Source organism: Oryx dammah, unplaced genomic scaffold (assembly GCF_014754425.2).
Source record: "Oryx dammah isolate SB20612 unplaced genomic scaffold, SCBI_Odam_1.1 HiC_scaffold_26, whole genome shotgun sequence".
Classification (NCBI taxonomy): Eukaryota; Metazoa; Chordata; class Mammalia; order Artiodactyla; family Bovidae; genus Oryx; species Oryx dammah.
In genome coordinates, this window is record NW_024070210.1 from 51,790,473 (window position 1) to 51,809,756 (window position 19,284).

At 41.0% G+C, this 19,284-nt stretch overlaps 1 protein-coding gene across 1 annotated transcript in view; it reads left to right on the forward strand.

Moving 5' to 3' along the window:
* Positions 1 to 19,284, forward strand: part of FAM81A (family with sequence similarity 81 member A) — a 60,208-nt gene that overhangs the window by 13,314 nt on the left and 27,610 nt on the right. Inside the window, exon 3 of the mRNA XM_040226638.1 lies at positions 10,362 to 10,480. Coding sequence (XP_040082572.1) covers positions 10,362 to 10,480 — 119 coding nt within the window. The remainder of the gene's footprint in view (positions 1 to 10,361; positions 10,481 to 19,284) is intronic.

Genomic DNA, 19,284 nt, shown 5'->3' on the forward strand with positions numbered 1-19,284 from the left:
GGTGGGTGGAAGTGGGTGATGGGAAGCCATTATTTAATTTTAAACAACAGAATTTAGAGAAATCATTCACATGTTTGGTACTGAGGATACACTAGTGAATAAAACAGATAAACAACCCTTGCCCTCATGTTGCTTACAGACTGATTTGTGTTTCAGAGAGATCAGTCTGACTGCTGCTGGAGAAGGGAATGTAGGGAAGCTAGAATGGGGGCAGAGGGCATCCAGAGCGGCTTGGATTCGGGAGTCAGGGTAGAGATGGAGAGAAGTGGATGGGTGCTAGATCTATCTTGGAAGTGGTGCTGATAGGACTTCCTGCACATTTAAAGGTAGAAAGACTTCTGCTTAGGACTTGGCAAGTTTTAGGGGTCCATCAGGGCTTCCCCTGTGGCTCAGTGGTTAAAAACCCACCCGCAGTGCAGTAGTCGCAGCAGATGAAGGTTCAATCCCTGGGTCAGGAAGATCCCCTGGTGGAGGAAATGGCACCCACTCCAGTATTCTTGCCTGGAGAATCCCATGGACCAAGAGGCCTGTGGGGCTGCAGTCCATGGGGGTCACAAAGAGTCAGACATGACTGAGCAACTGAGCACACACACATCAGATATCCGGGTGGACATGCCAAGAAGGCAGTTGATATACGAGGCTGGAACTCTGGGGATTTTTAAGTCCTAGTGTGAAAATCCCATGGATGGAGGAGCGTCGTAGGCTGCAATTCATGGGGTTGCTAAGAGTCGGACACAACTGAGTGACTTCACTTTGACTTTTCACTTTCATGCATTGGAGAAGGAAATGGCAACCCACTCCAGTGTTCTTGCCTGGAGAATCCCAGGGACGGGGAAGCCTGGTGGGCTGCCGTCTATGGGGTCGCACAGAGTCGGACACGACTGAAGCGACTCAGCAGCAGCAGCAGCAGCAGCAGCAGCAGTGTGAAAATTAAAGAGCCGTTGTCAGGAGATGCTGTCTTATAAGGCCCTGCGCTGCTGTAATTGGGTCCTTCTTCATGGGATTTTCGAGTTATATTTTCATTTCCAAGTCCTCACAAATCTGAGGAGATTTGAAGAAAGAGAAACGTGGAGGGTTGTTCTTCTTGGTCATTCCTAGGCACCCCTAGCCTGTCTGTGGTGAGATCCCTGGGCATGGGTCTGAATCTCCTTTGCATAAAAGACATGATAGAATGCTGTGAGGCTCACACAGGGCGGGCCTTTCCTACTGCCTCTGGCAAGGGATCATCCTTAAAGATAGGCCACATATTAGAAAAATACATGAAGACTCTGGACATCACTTTTTCAAGGTGACTGGCCTCTTCTCTTTACTCATGTGGATTTAGACCATGTACCTCCCACCCTGTAGTCTTACTTGCTACAACTGAGCTTCCTGAAGGCATGCTTGGTGCTCAGCACATAGTAGGTCTGCAGAAAGAGTTTCTTGAATTGAATTGGCGATAATGGAGAGTTGATGATATGCTTTTTAAAGTAAACACATCATGATGATATATTGTCCCCAAATGACAAATTAGAGAACATTTCTGGCTCTACAGAAGGATTGTTTTTCTAAGGCTTCATCATGTGGGGGTGCTCAGTTGCCCAGTCATGTCTGACACTTAGACTTCATCATAGAATTTCTTTAAGTAATAAGCTCTAGAATGCCTTCTGTTTTCATGTAACTTTTCAGTAATGTGAATGTTGTGTTAAATTCAGACATAATTCTCTGGATTATTCAAAGAAAACACTTCTAATATAATATCTCATTCATCTGCATAAGAATTCTGAAAGTTAAATGGGCTTTTCTGAGCATTGAAGCGCACACACATATACTCTAAGCATTAACACACACACATATACTCTAAGCATTAACACACACACACACTCACTTTTCTTCTGGTTATAAAAATAATGTAAGCACATTGTGGAAAATACAAAAAAGGAATCAACCGTAATCTAACCCTAGAGATAAAACAAGGCGTTAATATTCTAGTATTATTTTTTATGTACCTTATACACAGCAGGAATCATGCTGTGTATTTATTTATACTCTTTCTTTTTGCTTAATAGTAAATTGTACACATTTTCTCTGGTTTCTAAGAGCACTCCATGAACCTCTTACTGGTTGCATAATAATATACCATGTAGATACCTTATAAAATACTTGGTCTATGTATCACACTATGAAGACATCTTTGTGCATTCATTTTTGTCATAATACTTATTGTTTGTGTTAAGATTTATTTCAAGAACTGGTCAAAGGTTATGAACATTATGAATATATTTTTGAAGGACTGTGCTCTGGAAGTGTTGTAGCATGAGGGCCAACTGTGCATTTTCAATTTTTTATATACATTTTAAAATTATAACTTGACTAAAGTATTTACCTCTTTAATAGATGGAAATGGTACGATTTAAAATTCTTTACTTTTAAATAGACATCACTTTTTAGAGCCACTTTAGGTTCACAGCAGACTTGAGCAGACAGTGCAGAGTTGTGACTTACATACCCCCTGTCCCCACATAAGCACAGCCTCCTGCACTGTCCTGATCTGCAGCATAGTGGTACATTATAATGGTATGGTTTTATTTCCTTTCTTTGCTTATAGAAAGACTGGATGTTTAAAAAAGTGTCATTTATTTTTAGCACCTGTTTTGTGAATTGCACTCATGTTCTTTGCTTAGTGATTTTTTTAAAAAGATCTATTTATGTGTTTTATTTTTTGGCTATGCTGGGTCTTCATTGCTGCACGCAGGTTTTCTTTAACTTTGCCTGGTGGGGGCTACTCTTCATTGTGGTGTGGAGGCTTCTCCTCGCGGTGGCTTCTCTTGTTGTGGAGCACAGGCTTCAGCAGTTGTGGCGCAGGGGCTTAATTGCTCTGTGACATGTGGGCTCTTCCCAGACCACGGATTGAACCTATGTCTCTGGCATTGCAAGGCAGATTCTTAACCACTGGACCACCAGGGAGGCTCTGCTTGGTGAATTTTGATTGAGAAACAGACGAAATTATTGGTTGGAGCCTTTGTCATTTGTACAGTGTCTAATGCAGTGTTTCTTCAGGAGGGGTCTGTGAACCATGACCTTCTATATTTCTGGGCCCTTGCTTTGGTTCCCTTGGAGTGGGGTCCAGAAACCTGTGTGTTTAACAGGCCACGTGGGTGTCCTTACACACCCCAAAGATGGCTGAGAATCCATAGTCATAAGCTTTATTAGAAACAAAGACTTGAAGCATTATGTACCAAAAAATAAGTATAAACTTTCTATTAACTGTAACAATAAGCATTATTTCCTATTAAAAGAGAAAGAGCTCACCAGCACATTTTCATCAGTGGGAGAGTGTCAGAACCAGATTAGTCAGATCTCAAGTTTTCTTGCAAGATTGTGTTCTGATGACTAACATTTTATTATTCACAGGTGATTGTAAGTGGGTTTGGATTCTTCTATTCTGTTGAGCAGGTTCATTCAGAAAAAGCTGGAAACTGCAGCAAATAAGATAGGTCTCGCAGTTCCAAATTCCTTTCAGTGAAATTTTTTTTACTGTCCCTATCAGTGTTACTCAGTCTATAGTGACTTCAGCCAGATTTCCAATAAAGAAAATGCAGAATCCTCATATTCCTCATTTCTGTTTTTTACAAGGAAATTTGAAAATCCTTAAAAACATATATGTAAGTGTACTTTTCTGCCTATATGTTATACTTAAAAAATAGTTGATAGTGGGACTTCCCTGGTAGTCCAGTGGCTAAACTCTGTGCTTCCACTGCAGGGGGTGTGGGTTTGATCCCTGGTTGGGGAACTAAGATCTCCCATGCCGCATGGTGTGGCCAATAAATAAATAAATTAAATTTTAAAAATAGTTGATAGAAGGGAGCACAGAAGCAGTTTATGTAAGGCATAAACATATTTTCTAATGGAGCTTGGCTGTTTATTTGCAAATTGGACTGCAAGTTGTCAGGATACCAGAAATCATCAAATTTCTAGAAATGGTAGCAACCAAGTAGTTATACATGAATGTATGCTTAAATGTCTAGATTGGTGCAGGAGGCCATAGGAAGGTCAGGGGCTTGGTGTGCCTTCTTTCCTATTGCCAGTTCTAGGGCCACCTTCCTGATCAGCTGGGATGGGCAGGCGGGAAGGCCTGGGGGAGCTGGCAGAGACCTGGCCTGAGAGAGCATGACAGTGAGGTCCTGGACACGGTGGTTTAGGAGTCAGAGAGAGAAGGCCAGTCTCCCTGGGCTCGTGCACCCTGTAACTGAGCTGTCTTCTGCCCTCACAGGCTGGACAGGCTTCGGAGAGGAAGTGCAGAGGTGCTCCCTCCTGGCTCCTCGCCTGGATGCTGGCTCTGTGAGGGTACTGGCTGCGCCTCCAGCTCTTCAGCTTCTTCCACCATACCCTTCCACTAATCTTACCAATGAGCGGAGAACAAGAAGAGATGTCCCACCTAAGGGGGCCCAGCAGCCAGAGGGAGGAAGAATAAGCACAGCCGTTAGAACAGACCTAAATGAAGTAGGAGACAGGTGGTCCTTGAGTGAAAAATAACTGGGGCATGTTATGGACTGAATGTTTGTGGCCCCCACCCCCGCCCCCACCAAATTCATGTCTGAAGCTCTAACCTCAGTGTGTTGGTATTTAGAGGTGGGGCCTTTGAGCAGTAACTAGGTTTAAGATGAGATCATAAGTGTGGGGCCCTTATGGGATTAGTGCTCTTATTAGAAGAGGTAGAGCTCCTTTTTTCTGGCATGTGAGGACCCAGTGAGAAGGTAATTGTCAAGAAGCCAGGAAGAGAGCCCTCAGAGTACATGCTGGCACCCAGATCTCAGACTTCCTAGCCTTCAGAAGTGCAAAAAAAAAATAAATATTTATTGTTTATTTACTCAGTCTGTTTATTATTTATAAGGTGTTTCGTTATAACACCCTCAACTGAATAATAAGACAGAGATTAAGGAGATCTGAATACAACATAAAATTTCTTCCTTGAACTTAAATGTGTAAAAGTCAGTGGAGACACAGATGATTGCTTTTATGAATTGAATTAGTTGCCTACGAGGGAAAGTAGAGGAAGTACTGAAAAATCAGTGCCAGACACAAGGGGAGAAAAATCACGAGGGGGAAGATACAAGACTTGGAGGGCAGATCCAGGACAGCCAGCTTGTGAATAATAGGAATTGCAGAATGAGACAAAAAGCAGAGGGAGAAAAAACAATAATAGAAGAATGTTTGAGTTGAAGGTAAATTTGAAGGTAAATCTGAAATGTTCAATGAATTCTAGGTAGAAAGGAATTTTTTTAAAAAATCCACAGTTTTTTTTCCTGATAAAAATCCTCAGTTCCGAAGATGAAGAACAAGCATCTAGGCATAAGGAGGGAGAAGGCAACGGCACCCCATTCCAGTACTCTTGCCTTGCAAATCCCATGGATGGAGGAGCCTGGTAGGTTGCAGTCCATGGGGTTGCTAAGAGTTGGACACGACTAAGCGACTTCACTTTCACTTTTCACTTTCATGCATTGGAGAAGGAAATGGCAACCCACTCCAGTATTCTTGCCTGGAGAATCCCAGGGACTGGGGAGCCTGGTGGGCTGCCGTCTATGGGGTCGCACAGAGTTGGACATGACTGAATTGACTTAGCAGCAGCAGCAGGCATAAGAAGGCAAGATACTTTTAGGGGAAGAAGCATCAGACTTCCTGTCAGCTTCACAGTTCACCAGGAGGAAAGGCATTTATGTCAAGAATTTCATACCCTTTCAGTTTATCACCCATCCTTCACCACGAGGGAGGAAGAGAACAGACACAGCAGGGATCCAGAGGGTCTTTCATCCAAGTGTCTGGTCTAAGGAAAATGCTGGAGAAAGGACTCTAACCAAAACACAATGATGGTGCCCAGAGATCCTAAGATGGGGGAAAGGAAAAGGAGAAACACAAAAGATAATCTGTGATCTTTAGAAAAAGACCTATCATTTCTAATGAGAACTAAATGTATACCACAGGGAACTCTGCTCAGTGCTCTGTGGTGTGGCCGATTCATTTTGCTATACAGAAACTAACATTGTAAAGCAACTATACTCAAAAAAACACCCCAAAACCCTATCATTTCATGTAAATGGATATCAATAAATTTAACAGAAGCCTTAAAAAAAGAAAGAAGAAGAAAAAAAAAGACAAGAAGGGCCATTCAAGCAAAATTCTAATTGTATCTCAACTAGAAGTACTGGGTTATTTTAGCAAAGAATGGTTGGTGTGGGGAAGAGCAAGAGAGGACAAAAGTAAAAATCGTTCCACGTAAGTCATCCTGGGTGAAGGGTGAAGGAGGGTAGGTGTGCCTTATGTGGAAGAGAGCAGTGCTGTGTAGGGAAAGAGCCAGGAGTAGGTGCAGATATGGTTATAAAGGTTGGGAAAGGTGAGCTGAGCCATTCATGGACCATCGATGGCCAGGGACACTCCCCAGATAACAAAGGGGAGAAAGGTTATGCGTGGTAACCTGATTAAACCAGGCAAACCAGGGGAAAGGAGAAAGGAAACAACAAAAAGCAACATAAGTTGTAAATATAAAGTGAGATGTAACAATCAGGTCCTGCTGTATAGCACAGGGAACTATATTCAATAGCCTATGATAAACCATAATGGAAAAGAATATGAAAATGTATACATATATGTATGTATTAATATGTATAAATATGTATATATGTATGTATAACTGAGTCACTTTGCTTTGCAACAGAAATTAACGTAACATTGTAAATCAACTACAATAAATTTTTATTAAAAAAGTGAGATGGAGGGACAAACAAAGACAGAAAGCAGCATAATGTCATGAGTGAGAGCACAGTCAGTGGAGCCAGACTCCTGGTGCCAATCCCAGCTCCCTCATGCGTGGCTTTGGGCAAGTTACTTGACCACTTAGAAATTTCACCATCTGTGAAATGAGGATAATAACAGTCCCTCCTTCATAGGGTGTTGTGAGGATTAAACGAGTTAACATACCTACAGCATTTAGAACAGTGCCTAGTGTAATTAGACCAAGCAAGTGTTTGCTTTATTATTTATAAAGTCTACTAGCAATTTTAATATTAGGTAAGATGAAAAGCAGAGACATTACTTTGCCGACTAAGGTCCGTCTAGTCAAGGCTGTGGCTTTTCCAGTGGTCATGTATGGATGTGAGAGTTGGACTGTGAAGAAGGCTGAGCGCCGAAGAATTGATCCTTTTGAACTGTGGTGTTGGAGAAGACTCTTGAGAGTCCCTTGGACTGCAAGGAGATCCAACCAGTCCATTCTGAAGGAGATCAGCCCTGGGATTTCTTTGGAAGGAATGATGCTAAAGCTGAAACTCCAACTGAACTGAACTGAAGATGAAGCAATATTACAAGCACTAAATCAGATTCAGTTCAGTTCAGTTCAGTCGCTCAGTCGTGTCCGACTCTTTGTGACCCCATGAATCGCAGCACTCCAGGCCTCCCTGTCCATCACCAGCTCCTGGAGTTCACTCAGACTCACGTCCATCGAGTCCGTGATGCCATCCAGCCATCTCATCCTCTGTTGCCCCCTTCTCCTCCTGCCCCCAATCCCTCCCAGCGTCAGAGTTTTTTCCAATGAGTCAACTCTTCACATGAGGTGTCCAAAGTACTGGAGTTTCAGCTTCAGCATCATTCCACTGGAAAAACCATAGCCTTGACTAGACGGACCTTTGTTGGCAAAGTAATGTCTCTACTTTTCAATATGCTATCTAGATTGGTCATAACTTTTCTTCCAAGGAGTAAGTGTGTTAATTTCATGGCTGCAGTCACCATCTGCAGTGATTTTGGAGCCCCCCAAAATAAAGTCTGACACTGTTTCCACTGTTTGCCCATCTATTTCCCATGAAGTGATGGGACCAGATGCCATGATCTTCATTTTCTGAATGTTGAGCTTTAAGCCAACTTTTTCACTCTCCTCTTTCACTTTCATCAAGAGGCTTTTTAGCTCCTCTTCACTTTCTGCCATTAGGAAGGTTATTAGATAAAGGCCATGGGCACTTTGATCTTAAATCTGTATGTGCCAAATAAAATGGCAGCTAAATAAAGTAAACGGCATTACAAATAAAAGGAGAACTTGAGGAAGACATTTTACAGTGAGAGAATTCAAGATCTAGTAGGCAAAAATAGACAAGATCTAGAGAAAATGAATAATGAGTACTTTCTTGGTGGTCCACTGGCTAAGACTACTCCATGCTCCCAATTGCAGGAGGCCTGGGTTCCATCCCTGGTCAAGGAATCAGATCCCACATGCTGCAACCAAAAGTTCACATGTTGCAACAAAGACTGGGTACAGCCAAATAAATAAAAACTCTAAAAAAAGAAAAGAAAATGAGTAATGGAATCAGCAAACTCAGTCTAATATGCAATATTGAAACTTTTGTTCTTCACATAGTTTTTTTGCATGGAACTTTTGAAAAATCAGTCATATGTGACAAAGCAAAATTTAATACATTAAAAAATTAGGTATATTACAGACCATACTTTTGATCATAAACTAATAGAAATAAATAATAAAAGTGATGAAAACTTGAAAATGAAGAAATTCTAAGTAATTCTAAAGATACTTAGATATCCTTAGACCAAAGAGGAATTCAAAATTGAAATTGAAACAGTAAAAACACTTTACACCCAACCTATGCACACAACAAATGGTGTACTGAAGGGAAAATATCTTCATTATTAAGGAAGAAATAGTTAAAAGAATGTCATGCTCATCTTTTAAAATTTAAAACCAAAAGTTAAAAAAAAAAAAGCTAAAGAGAATTCATAAATGCTTAGGCTGACATCAGACAAATCGGAAATTTTAAAAAAAAGTGGGGGAAGGATACTGTGAGAAGTCAAAAGCATTCTCTTTGGAAAGATGGAAAGAGACTGGTTAGTGGGGCAGGGAGTGTGGAGGAGAGAGTATGGGGAGTGGAGGAGGGAAGAGAAAGAAAAGGATGAGCAAAAGAATCATGAAATGTTCAGAGAAACATCTGATACAGACTTTTGCTTTTAAGGGATCTCCTGTTCCCTAGGATTCAGGTTTTCTTGTCCGTCTGTCTCTCTTTAGTGCTTCAGTCTCAGAGTCTTTGCTGGTTTGGCAGGCAACATTGCAGCGTGGTTGGCAGCACGGATTCTGGAGCCAAGAGGCCTGGGCCAGTCCCAGCCAGCCGCTTGCTCTCCAGATGTATCAGTTCAGCTCTTGGTGCCTGAGAGATCCTGAGAGTGCCTCCCTCACAATGCTGTGTGGATTTGTGCGTGCCAGCATGCAGTGCAGCCCCACGCTCCTCCCAGGACGTGCTCAATAAACTTCAGGGGTGTCCTCTTCATCGCCATCATTCCTTTGCAGATTTCCCGGGATGGATGCTCCTTGAGGTCTTGTTTTTGTGCTGGGTCACTCCATCTTTCAGCAGTTCTGCTTTCATTTAATGTCTTTTCTCTGAGATGCATTCTACCAGTCCAGTATAAATATTGTTACCGAATAAGTACTAAAAAGAATCATTAGCATTTGTTGTATTTACCGTGTAGTAGGCATTGTGCTTGGAGAAGGCAGTGGCAACCCACTTCAGGACTCTTCCCTGGAAAATCCCATGGATGGAGTAGCTTGGTAGGCTGTAGTCCATGGGGTTGCAAAGAGTCGGACACCACTGAGTGACTTCACTTTCAGGCAGTGGATAAGGAAATGGCAACCCACTCCAGTATTCTTGCCTGGAGAATCCCAGGGATGGGGGAGCCTGGTGGGCTGCCGTCTCTGGGGTCGCACATAGTTGGACACGACTGAAGCAACTTAGCAGCAGCAGCAGGCATTGTGCTTAGTGCTTTATATGCATTATCTTATGTAATTTCCCATAAAGTGGCCTTAAGAGTATAGTCACCGTTACTATCAACAGATGACGAAAAGGAAGCTCAGAAAGCTCTAGACACTTGCTCAGAATCACACAGCTAGAGGGACTGACATTTGAACCTCTTTGTCTGATGTTACTCTTTGCTCCTTTTTCTTGATATATTACTTCTCAGATTTAGGTATTGTTTGCCTAAAACAATGACAGTCAAAAAGCACACTAGGGTGGGGGAAGACCTCTGTACCACCTTCCGTGTGTCCAGGCTCCTAGTCTCAGCTTTGCCTCTGCCTACGGTGGAACCTCCATCCGGTCACCTGACATCTGAGTCTAAATGTTTTTACTGGTAAGTGCAGGAGCTTGGTCTGAGTGACGTCTCTGAGGTCTCTTTCTAAGCCCCTGGTTCTCTGTGGATGTGTACATCAGGTCATGCTTACAAAGGAGCGTCTTCTGAAAGGAGTTAAACTGTCTTATTTTTGCCAGAAGTATCAAATGCGTCTGTGGTATCTTGTGAGTTCCCAGATGACTTCGTTGGTGTTTTTGTGTGTTGCCCAGGTACTCCAGGAGCAGATCCGTGCCCGGGACAACATTAGCTACGGAACTAATTCTGCCTTAAAGACCCTGGAGATGAGGCAGCTCTCTGGCCTGGGGGATCTCCGGGGAAGAGTGGCCAGGTGGGTAGTCAGGTATTTGTATCTCTGTGTATCAAGAGTGATTTCTCATCAACTTCATTTTAATGGGGAATATATTTATGAAGCACCAAAGCAGTCTTTGTCTTTTTCTAGTACACTGTCTCCTTTGCCCATAAAATCTACTGGTGGAAGTTAGACCTTGTTTTGAGTAGCCCTGATTCAACTGTACTTCTGGAGTTGGAGCTGTGTGTGTGGAAGGTGATGAGCGGAGGGCTCAGTTGACCTGTGTAATTTGTTAGATTAATGTTATATTTATTGAGCCCAATAATACACTGTTGGAACTTATAGTTTGTGTGTCTTTTTTTGGAGGGGGGCATTTTACATATCTCACTTATTAGCTAAGATGATCAGGATTAACTGATTTTAAAATTTTTATTAATAAAGTAAATCTAACATCTATTTTTCTTATTTTAAATTAATTTTTATTGGACTGTAGTTGCTTTACAGTAGTTGGTGTGTCTTTTTAAAATTTCATTTTCTCTGAGGTATGGCAGAAATCAACACAATATTGTAAAGCAGTTGTCCTTCAATAAAAAATAAAATTTTTAAATCTTTTCCTTATTCTTTTTTATTACCTTTTCTGAAAATATTAGTCCATGGTAGATTGTACACTTGAAAGAGAGACCTTTCCTCTCGGGTCATAGGAAGGGTGCTTTTCTAGGGACTTACTACTGAAAAAGTGCCCCATGGACCGACCAGCAGCGTCCCTGTCACCGGGGGCTTGTCAGAAATGCACAACCGCTGAAGCATTCTCGGGCCTCTTCTGCCCTCTGCTGATATTAAGAGTCAGGCATGAGTGTACACGGGAGATGAGTTAACAGGCAATTTGAATCAGCTTGCAGTGAAAGTGAGGGTGGTCTGCAGAGAGTGGGAAGGGAGGAAAGACTCCAAGGTCTCTTTGGACCAGACAGGATTTTAGGGGGTATTTGTGCCAACAAAACTTGAAGGACTCTGAATATTGGGCCTGTGAATTCAGGTTTGCTAGATGACGTCGGTCTCATGGCAGAGGGCTCCTGGTTGCCACTCTTGTGTGAGTTCTCTCCTCATCTGGGTGAACCCCAGTCTCTGTAAGGCCCGTGGTGGCAGAAGCCCCCTTGAGCGCCTTATGTCTCTCTCCCCTTGCACTGTACTTTCAGCAGTACTGCTTGTTATTCCCTGATTGGATCAGGCTCTCCTATATCTGTGCCTTTGTGCTTGCTGTACTTGGCTTCCCTGGTGGCTCAGAGGTTAAAGCATCTGCCTGCAATGCAGGAGACCTGGGTTCAATCCCTGGGTCGGGAAGATCTCCTGGAGAAGGAAATGGCAACCCACTCCAGGATTCTTGCCTGGAGAATCCCATGGACAGAGGAGCCTGGTGGGCTACAGTCCACGGGGTCACAAAGAGTCAGACACGACTGAGTGACTTCACTTGTTCTTATACCTGCCCTCTCCCCTTCTTTCCTAACTTCTAGTCAGCCTTTAAAGTTCAGCTTAAGTTTTACCTCCTCCAGGAAGTTTTCCCAGATCCCTTTCTCCTGAACTTACCTACCACTCTCTGTGCTGTTGAGTCTCTCTGTTGCCTTGGGGCGGAGTATTTCATCTTTTTGTAACTTCAGTGCATAGAACCAGTCTCTGGAAGACAGTAGATACTCAATAAATGTTTATTTGGATGAATTAAAGATTTGGAAAATCACTGTTAATTGGACTTGAAGTTTTTTTTTGTGGAGATCAGCTGAAAGGAAACCCCAGCTCTGTTACACCTCTCAGAATTGGGAGGATCTAAAGAGCTTCAGAGCTACAAGGCAAGAGTAGGAACTTCAGGAGAACTCTAGAAGTTTTCCTAGTCACTTGAGTTGCAGATGAAGATTGAGTGAGGTGATATATGGAAGGGGCTTAGTGTGTACATGAGATGGAGTGAATCTAGAGCAGATAGGACCTGTTATGCAGCGGCCATGAAATTATCCTTGTAACACTGGTTCTAATTACAAAATGGAGAAATTGTTTTGAAACACTTGCAGGAATTTTACATTTTTCCTCTGCAGTTTCTTATTAACGTCTCTACCCAGCTTGTTCCTTCTCTGTAACAAACGCTTTTACTCTGAAACAGTCAAAATAATGTGTTGTGAACACCACATATTTTTGCTTTATTTTAGCATTCCATCTTTCTTCTGGAATGCTAATGAGACTTTAGTTGTTGAACAAACTCATGTGAAATAATTCCTGGGGAAAGTTTTAACTTTCTTGCATTAATTATGTCATGGTTTTGAAAGGATATGAACTCTAAGTGATAGTCTTGGATTACCAGGCTGCAGTACTATTTCAGGTTTTAGTTTATAGTGTTCATGGATCCATTGGTGAAGTAATTGATAGGAAACAAACCCTGATACCTCCCTGGAGAGCCAACAGGAAAGGGCAAAGGATAATTCTCTACAGAAATGATAGACACCCTTACTTCACTAAGCAGAACACACTTGAACAGGACTGTCTCAGAGAGTTTCCCATTCCTCCCTAACCCAAAGCCTGGAGTCTAGCTTTTCTGTTCCTACTGGGACATTTGGTCTATTTTTTGGCTTACCATCTTTATTTGTCCAAGACTTAGTAGCTTCCTCCACTTTCCTCTCTGAGATCTGTTTGCATGGTATCCGAGTTTTAGAGAAAAAATACCTGTGTACTGAGGCAGGTGTGCAGATTCCCTCAGATTAAGTCCAGGTGCAAAGAAAAAAAGAAACAGATTGGATATCATCAAGTTAAAATTTTTTGGCCATTATAAATAATGCTGTTATGCATATTCACATACGAGGTTGTGTGGTCATATGTTTTAATTTCTCTTGGATGTGTATACCTAGGAGTATAGCTGTTGAGTAATATGCTTTGTATATATTGTAACTTTAATTAAAAACTGGATATTTAGGTAGTATATTGTAGCAGTCCTGGAAGCTGATGCCCTTGGTCTTGTTTTTTTTGTTTGTTTGATTAAGTGACTTAGATGGACCATGTTAGTGATGTCTTTTTCTCCCACAACATGAAGCCTCTCATGACAGGATTGATGCCGATCCTCAGAGGCTGCACAGTCAGCCTGTGATGATAGCAGTCTTTGCAAGGCTCTCTGTGACCATCTCTTTCCTTTATATTTTATTAAGCTGCCTGCCTCTGTTGGTGTCACACTCAAATCTTAGGCTCCACTGATTCCTTGCAGATTACTCTACTGTTTTTTTCTTTCCGGTTTGCTTACTTTGTTCTTCTTTGCAACTTAATCATTTTAAAAATTGCTTTTATTGTATTATTATACAACCTAGTATCCCCAATATATTCTTTTTTAAGTTGTAGTATAATTGATTTACAATATTATGCTAGTTTCAGATGTATAGCACAGTGATTCTATTATACAAATATGTGTATATATAGATGTATATTTTTCAGATTACTTTCCCTCATAGATTATTACAAAATATTGAGTATAGTTCCCTGTGCTATATAGTAGGTCTTGTTGGTTATCTATTTTATGTATCTGAGTGCATGAGTGCTCAGTCATGTGTGATTCTTTGTGACCCCCATGGACTATATATAGCCTGTCAGGCTCCTCTGTCCATAAAATTTCCCAGGCAAGAATATTGGAATGAGTTGCCATTTCCTCCTCCAGGGGATTTTCTTTACCCAGGGATCGAACCTGTGTCTCTTGAGTCTCCTGCATTGGCAGGCAGTTTCTTTACCACCTGAGTCACCAGGGGAGCCCTATTTATATATAGTAGTATGTGTCCATTATGCTCGACTGTTTTTAACAATGTCCTAGGATGTAAATTGCTGTTTAGTCTGATTCAGTTAAATCGTCACCAGCATTTAAGGGCTAATGAGGTATACATATAATCAGTTCAGTTCAGTCGCTCAGTCGTGTCTGACTGTTTGCGACCCCATGAATCGCAGCATGCCAGGCCTCCCTGTCCATCACCACCTCCTGGAGTTCACTCAGACTCACGTGCATCGAGTCAGTGCTGCCATCCAGCCATCTCATCCTCTATCGTCCCTTTCTCCTCCTGCCCCCAGTCCCTCCCAGCATCAGAGTCTTTTCCAGTGAGTCAGCTCTTCCCATGACGTGGCCAAATTATTGGAGTTTCAGTTTTACCATCAATCCTTCCAGTGAACACCCAGGATTGCTTTAGAATGGACTGGTTGGGTCTCCTTGCAGTCCAAGAGACTCTCAAGAGTCTTCTCCAACACCACAGTTCAAAAGCATCAATTCTTCGGTGCTCAGCTTTCTTCACAGTCCAACTCTCAGATCCATACATGACCACTGGAAAAACCATAGCCTTGACTAGACGGACCTTTGTTGGCAAAGTAATGTCTCTGCTTTTCAATATGCTATCTAGGTTGGTCATAACTTTCCTTCCAAGGAGTAAGCGTCTTTTAATTTCATGGCTGCAATCACCATCTGCAGTGATTTTGGAGCCCCCCAACATAAAGTCAGCCATTGTTTCCACTGTTTCCCCATCTATTTGCCATGAAGCGATGGGACCAGATGCCATGATCTTCGTTTTCTGAATGTTGAGCTTTAAGCCAACTTTTTCACTCTCCTCTTTCACTTTCATCAAGAGGCTTTTTAGTTCCTCTTCACTTTCTGCCATAAGGGTGGTGTCATCTGCATATCTGAGGTTATTGATATTTCACTTGATTCCAGCTTGGGCTTCTTCCAGCCCAGCATTTCTTATGATGTACTCTGCATATAAGTTAAATAAGCAGGGTGACAATATACAGCCTTGACGTACTCCTTTTCCTATTTGGAACCAGTCTGTCGTTCCATGTCCAGTTCTAACTGTTGCTTCCTGACCTCCATATAGGTTTCTGAAGAGGCAGGTCAGGTGGTCTGGTATTCCGATCTCTTTCATAATTTTCCACAGCTTATTGTGATCCACACAGTCAAAGGCTTTGGCATAGTCAATAAAGCAGAAATAGATGTTTTTCTGGAACTCTCTTGCTTTTTCCATGATCCAGCGGATGTTGGCAAGTTGATCTCTGGTTCCTCTGCCTTTTCTAAAACCAGCTTGAACATCTGGAAGTTCATGGTTCACATATTGCTGAAGCCTGGCTTGGAGAATTTTGAGCATTACTTTCCTAGCGTGTGAGATGAATGCAATTGTGTGGTAGTTTGAGCATTCTTTGGCATTGCCTTTCTTTGGGATTGGAATGAAAACTGACCTTTTCCAGTCCTGTGGCCACTGCTGAGTTTTCCAAATTTGCTGGCATATTGAGTGCAGCACTTTCACAGCATCATCTTTCAGGATTTGAAATAGCTCAACTGGAATGCCATCACCTCCACTAGCTTTATTCGTAGTGATGCTTTCTAAGGCCCTCTTGACTTCACATTCCAGGATGTCTGGCTCTAGGTGAGTGATCACACCTTCATAACCTTTGTGATTATCTGGGTCATGAAGCTCTTTTTTGTACAGCTCTTCTGTGTATTTTTGCCACCTCTTCTTAATATCTTCTGCTTCTGTTAGGTCCATACCATGTCTGTCCTTTATCGAGCCCATCTTTGCATGAAATTGCTATTATTTTCTCCTACTCTGAGGGTTATCTCTAATTTTCTTGAAGAGATCTCTAGCCTTTCCCATTCTGTTGTTTTCCTCTATTTCTTTGCATTGATCGCTGAGGGAGGCTTTCTTATCTCCTCTTGCTATTCTTTGGAACTCTGTATTCAGATGCTTATATCTTTCCTTTTCTCCTTTGCTTTTCACTTCTCTTCTTTTCACAGCTATTTGTAATTATGTATAATAATTACTATAACGTGGAAGATTGGCAATCTGATGTTTTAAGTTTCTTTGCCTTTGTTTTTTTCAACTTACATTAGCTTTATTGCTGTTGATTGAAAGAGATCAAACTGAAACTACAGCTATTTCATGCAGATGCCTTTCACTGCAATTTAATAACTAGCGAAAAATAAAACCAATCCCCAAAACCAAAGCACTCTGTCACTGTGTATACAGTCATGGGCACCTAGGAATTTAAGTTGATAATAGTCATATAATGTGTTTTTATATCATGAAACCCCTTTTATTTTTACTTTTTTAAAAATTTATTTTTTAATTCAAGGATAATTGCTTTACAGAATTTTGTTGTTTTCTTTCAAACCTCAACATGAATCAGCCATAGGTATACATATGTCCCCTTCCTTTTGAACCTCCCTCCCATCTCCCTCCCCATCCCACACTTCTAGGTTGATACAGAGCCCCTGTTTGAGTTTCCTGAGCCATACAGCAAATTCCCATTGGCTATCTATTTTACATATGGTAATGTAAGTTTCCATGTTACTCTTTCTATACATCTCACCCTCTCCTCCCCTGTCCCCATGTCCATAAGCCTATTCTCTGTGCCTATTTCTCTATTGCTGCCCTGTAAATAAATTCTTCAGTACCATTTTTCTAGATTCCATCTATATGCATTAGAATATGATATTTACTTTCTCTTTCTGACTTACTTCATTCTATATAATAGGTTTCAGGTTCATCCACCTCATTAGAACTGACTCAAATGCATTCATTTTTATGGCTGAATAATATTCCATTGTGTATATATACCACAATTTCTTTATCCATTCATCTGTTGATGGACATCTAGGTTGCTTCCATGTTCTAGCTATTGTAAATAGTGTTGCAGTGAGCAATGGGATACATGTGTCTTTTTCAATTTTGGTTTCCTCTGGGTATATGCGTAGGAGTGGGATTGCTGGGTTATATGGTGGTTTTATTCCTAATTATTTAAGGAATCTCCATACCATCTTCCATAGTGGCTGTATCAATTTACATTTGCTCCAAAAGTGCAAGAGTGTTCCCTTTTCTCCACACCCTCTCCAGCATTTATTGTTTGTAGACTTTTTGATGATGGCCATTCTGACCAGTGTAGGGTGATATCTCATTGTAGTTTTGGTTTGCATAGCTCTAATAATGAGTGATGTTGAGCATTGTTTCATGTGTTTGTTAGCCATCTGTATGTCTTCTTTGGAGAAATGTCTGTTTAGGTCTTTTCCCCGCTTTTTGATTGGCTTGTTTGTTTTTCTGGTATTGAGTTGTATGAGCTGCTTATATATTTTGGAAATTAATCCTTTGTTTCATTTGCTATTATTTTCTCCTACTCTGAGGGTTGTCTTTACACCTTGCTTACTGTTTCCTTTGCTGTGCAAAAGCTTTTAAGTTTAATCAGGTCCCACTTGTTTACTTTGTTTTTATTTCCATTACTCTAGGAGGTGGGTCATAGAGGATCTTTCTTTGATTTAAGTCATCAAGTGTTCTGCCTGTGTTTTTCTCTAAGAGTTTTATAGTTTCTGGTCTTACATTTAGGTCTTTAATCCATTTTGAGTTTATCTTTGTGTATGGTGTTAGGAAGTGTTCTAATTTCATTCTTTTACATGTAGTTGTCCAGTTTTCCCAGCACCATTTATTGAAGAGGCTGTCTTTGCCCCATTGTATATTCTTGCCTCCTTTGTCAAAAATAAAGTACCCATAGGTGTGCGGGCTTATTGCTGGGCTTTCTATCTTGTTCCATTGGTCTGTATTTCTGTTTTTGTGTCAGTACCATACTGTCTTGATGACTGTAGCTTTGTAGTATAATCTAAAGTCAGGAAGGTTGATTCCTCCAGTTCCATTCTTCTTTCTCAAGACTGCTTTGGTTATTCGGGGTCTTTGGTATTTCCATATGAATTGTGAAATGTTTTTGTTCTAGTTCTCTGAAAAATGTCATTGGTAATTTGATAGGGATCGCGTTGAATCTGTAGATTGTGGTTGATAGTATAGTCATTTTTACAGTATTGATTCTTCCTACCCAGGAACATGGAATATCTCTCCATCTGTTTATGTCATCTCTGATTTCTTTCATTAGTGTCTTATAATTTTCTGTGTACAGCTTTTTTGTTTCCTTAGATAAGTTTATTCCGAGATATTTCTTTCTGTTGCAATGGTGAATGAGATTGATTGCTTAATTTCTCTTTCTGATTTTTCATTGTTAGTATATAGAAATACAAGTGATTTCTGTGCATTGATTTTATATGTTACAACTTTGTTAAGTTCACTGATTAGCTCTAGTAATTTTCTGATACTATGTTTAGGGTTTTCTATGTACAGTATCATGTCATCTGCAAATAGTGAGAGCTTTACTTTTCTGATCTGGATTCCTTTTATTTCTTTGATTCCTTTTATTTCTCTGATTGCTGTAGCTAGGACTTCTAGAACTATGTTGAATAATAGTGGTGAAAGTGGACACCCTTGTCTTGTTCCTGATCTTAGGGGGAATGCTTTCAGTTTTTCACCATTGAGAATAATGTTTGATGTAGGTTTATAATATATGCCCTTTACTGTGTTGAGGTAGGTTCCTTCTATGTCCATTTTTGAAGAGTTTTAATCATAAATGGGTGCTGAATTTTGTCAAAGGCTTTTTCTGCATCTATTGAGATGATCATATGGTTTTTATCTTTCAATTTGTTAATATGGTATATCACATTGATTGACTTGTGTAGATTGAAGAATCCTTGCATCCCTGTAATAAACCCAACTTGTTCATGGTGAGCTTTTTGATGTGTTGCTGAATTCTGTTTGCTAAAATTTTGTTGAGGATTTTTGCATCTATGTTCATCAATGATATTGGTCTGTGTTTTCTTTCTTTGTGTTGTCTGTCTGGTTTTCATATCAGGTGATGGTGGCCCCTTAGAATGAGTTTGGAAGTGTTCCTTCAGTTCAGTTCAGTTCAGTCACTCAGTCGTGTCTGACTCTTTGCGACCCCATGAATCGCAGCACACCAGGCCTCCCTGTCCATCACCATCTCCC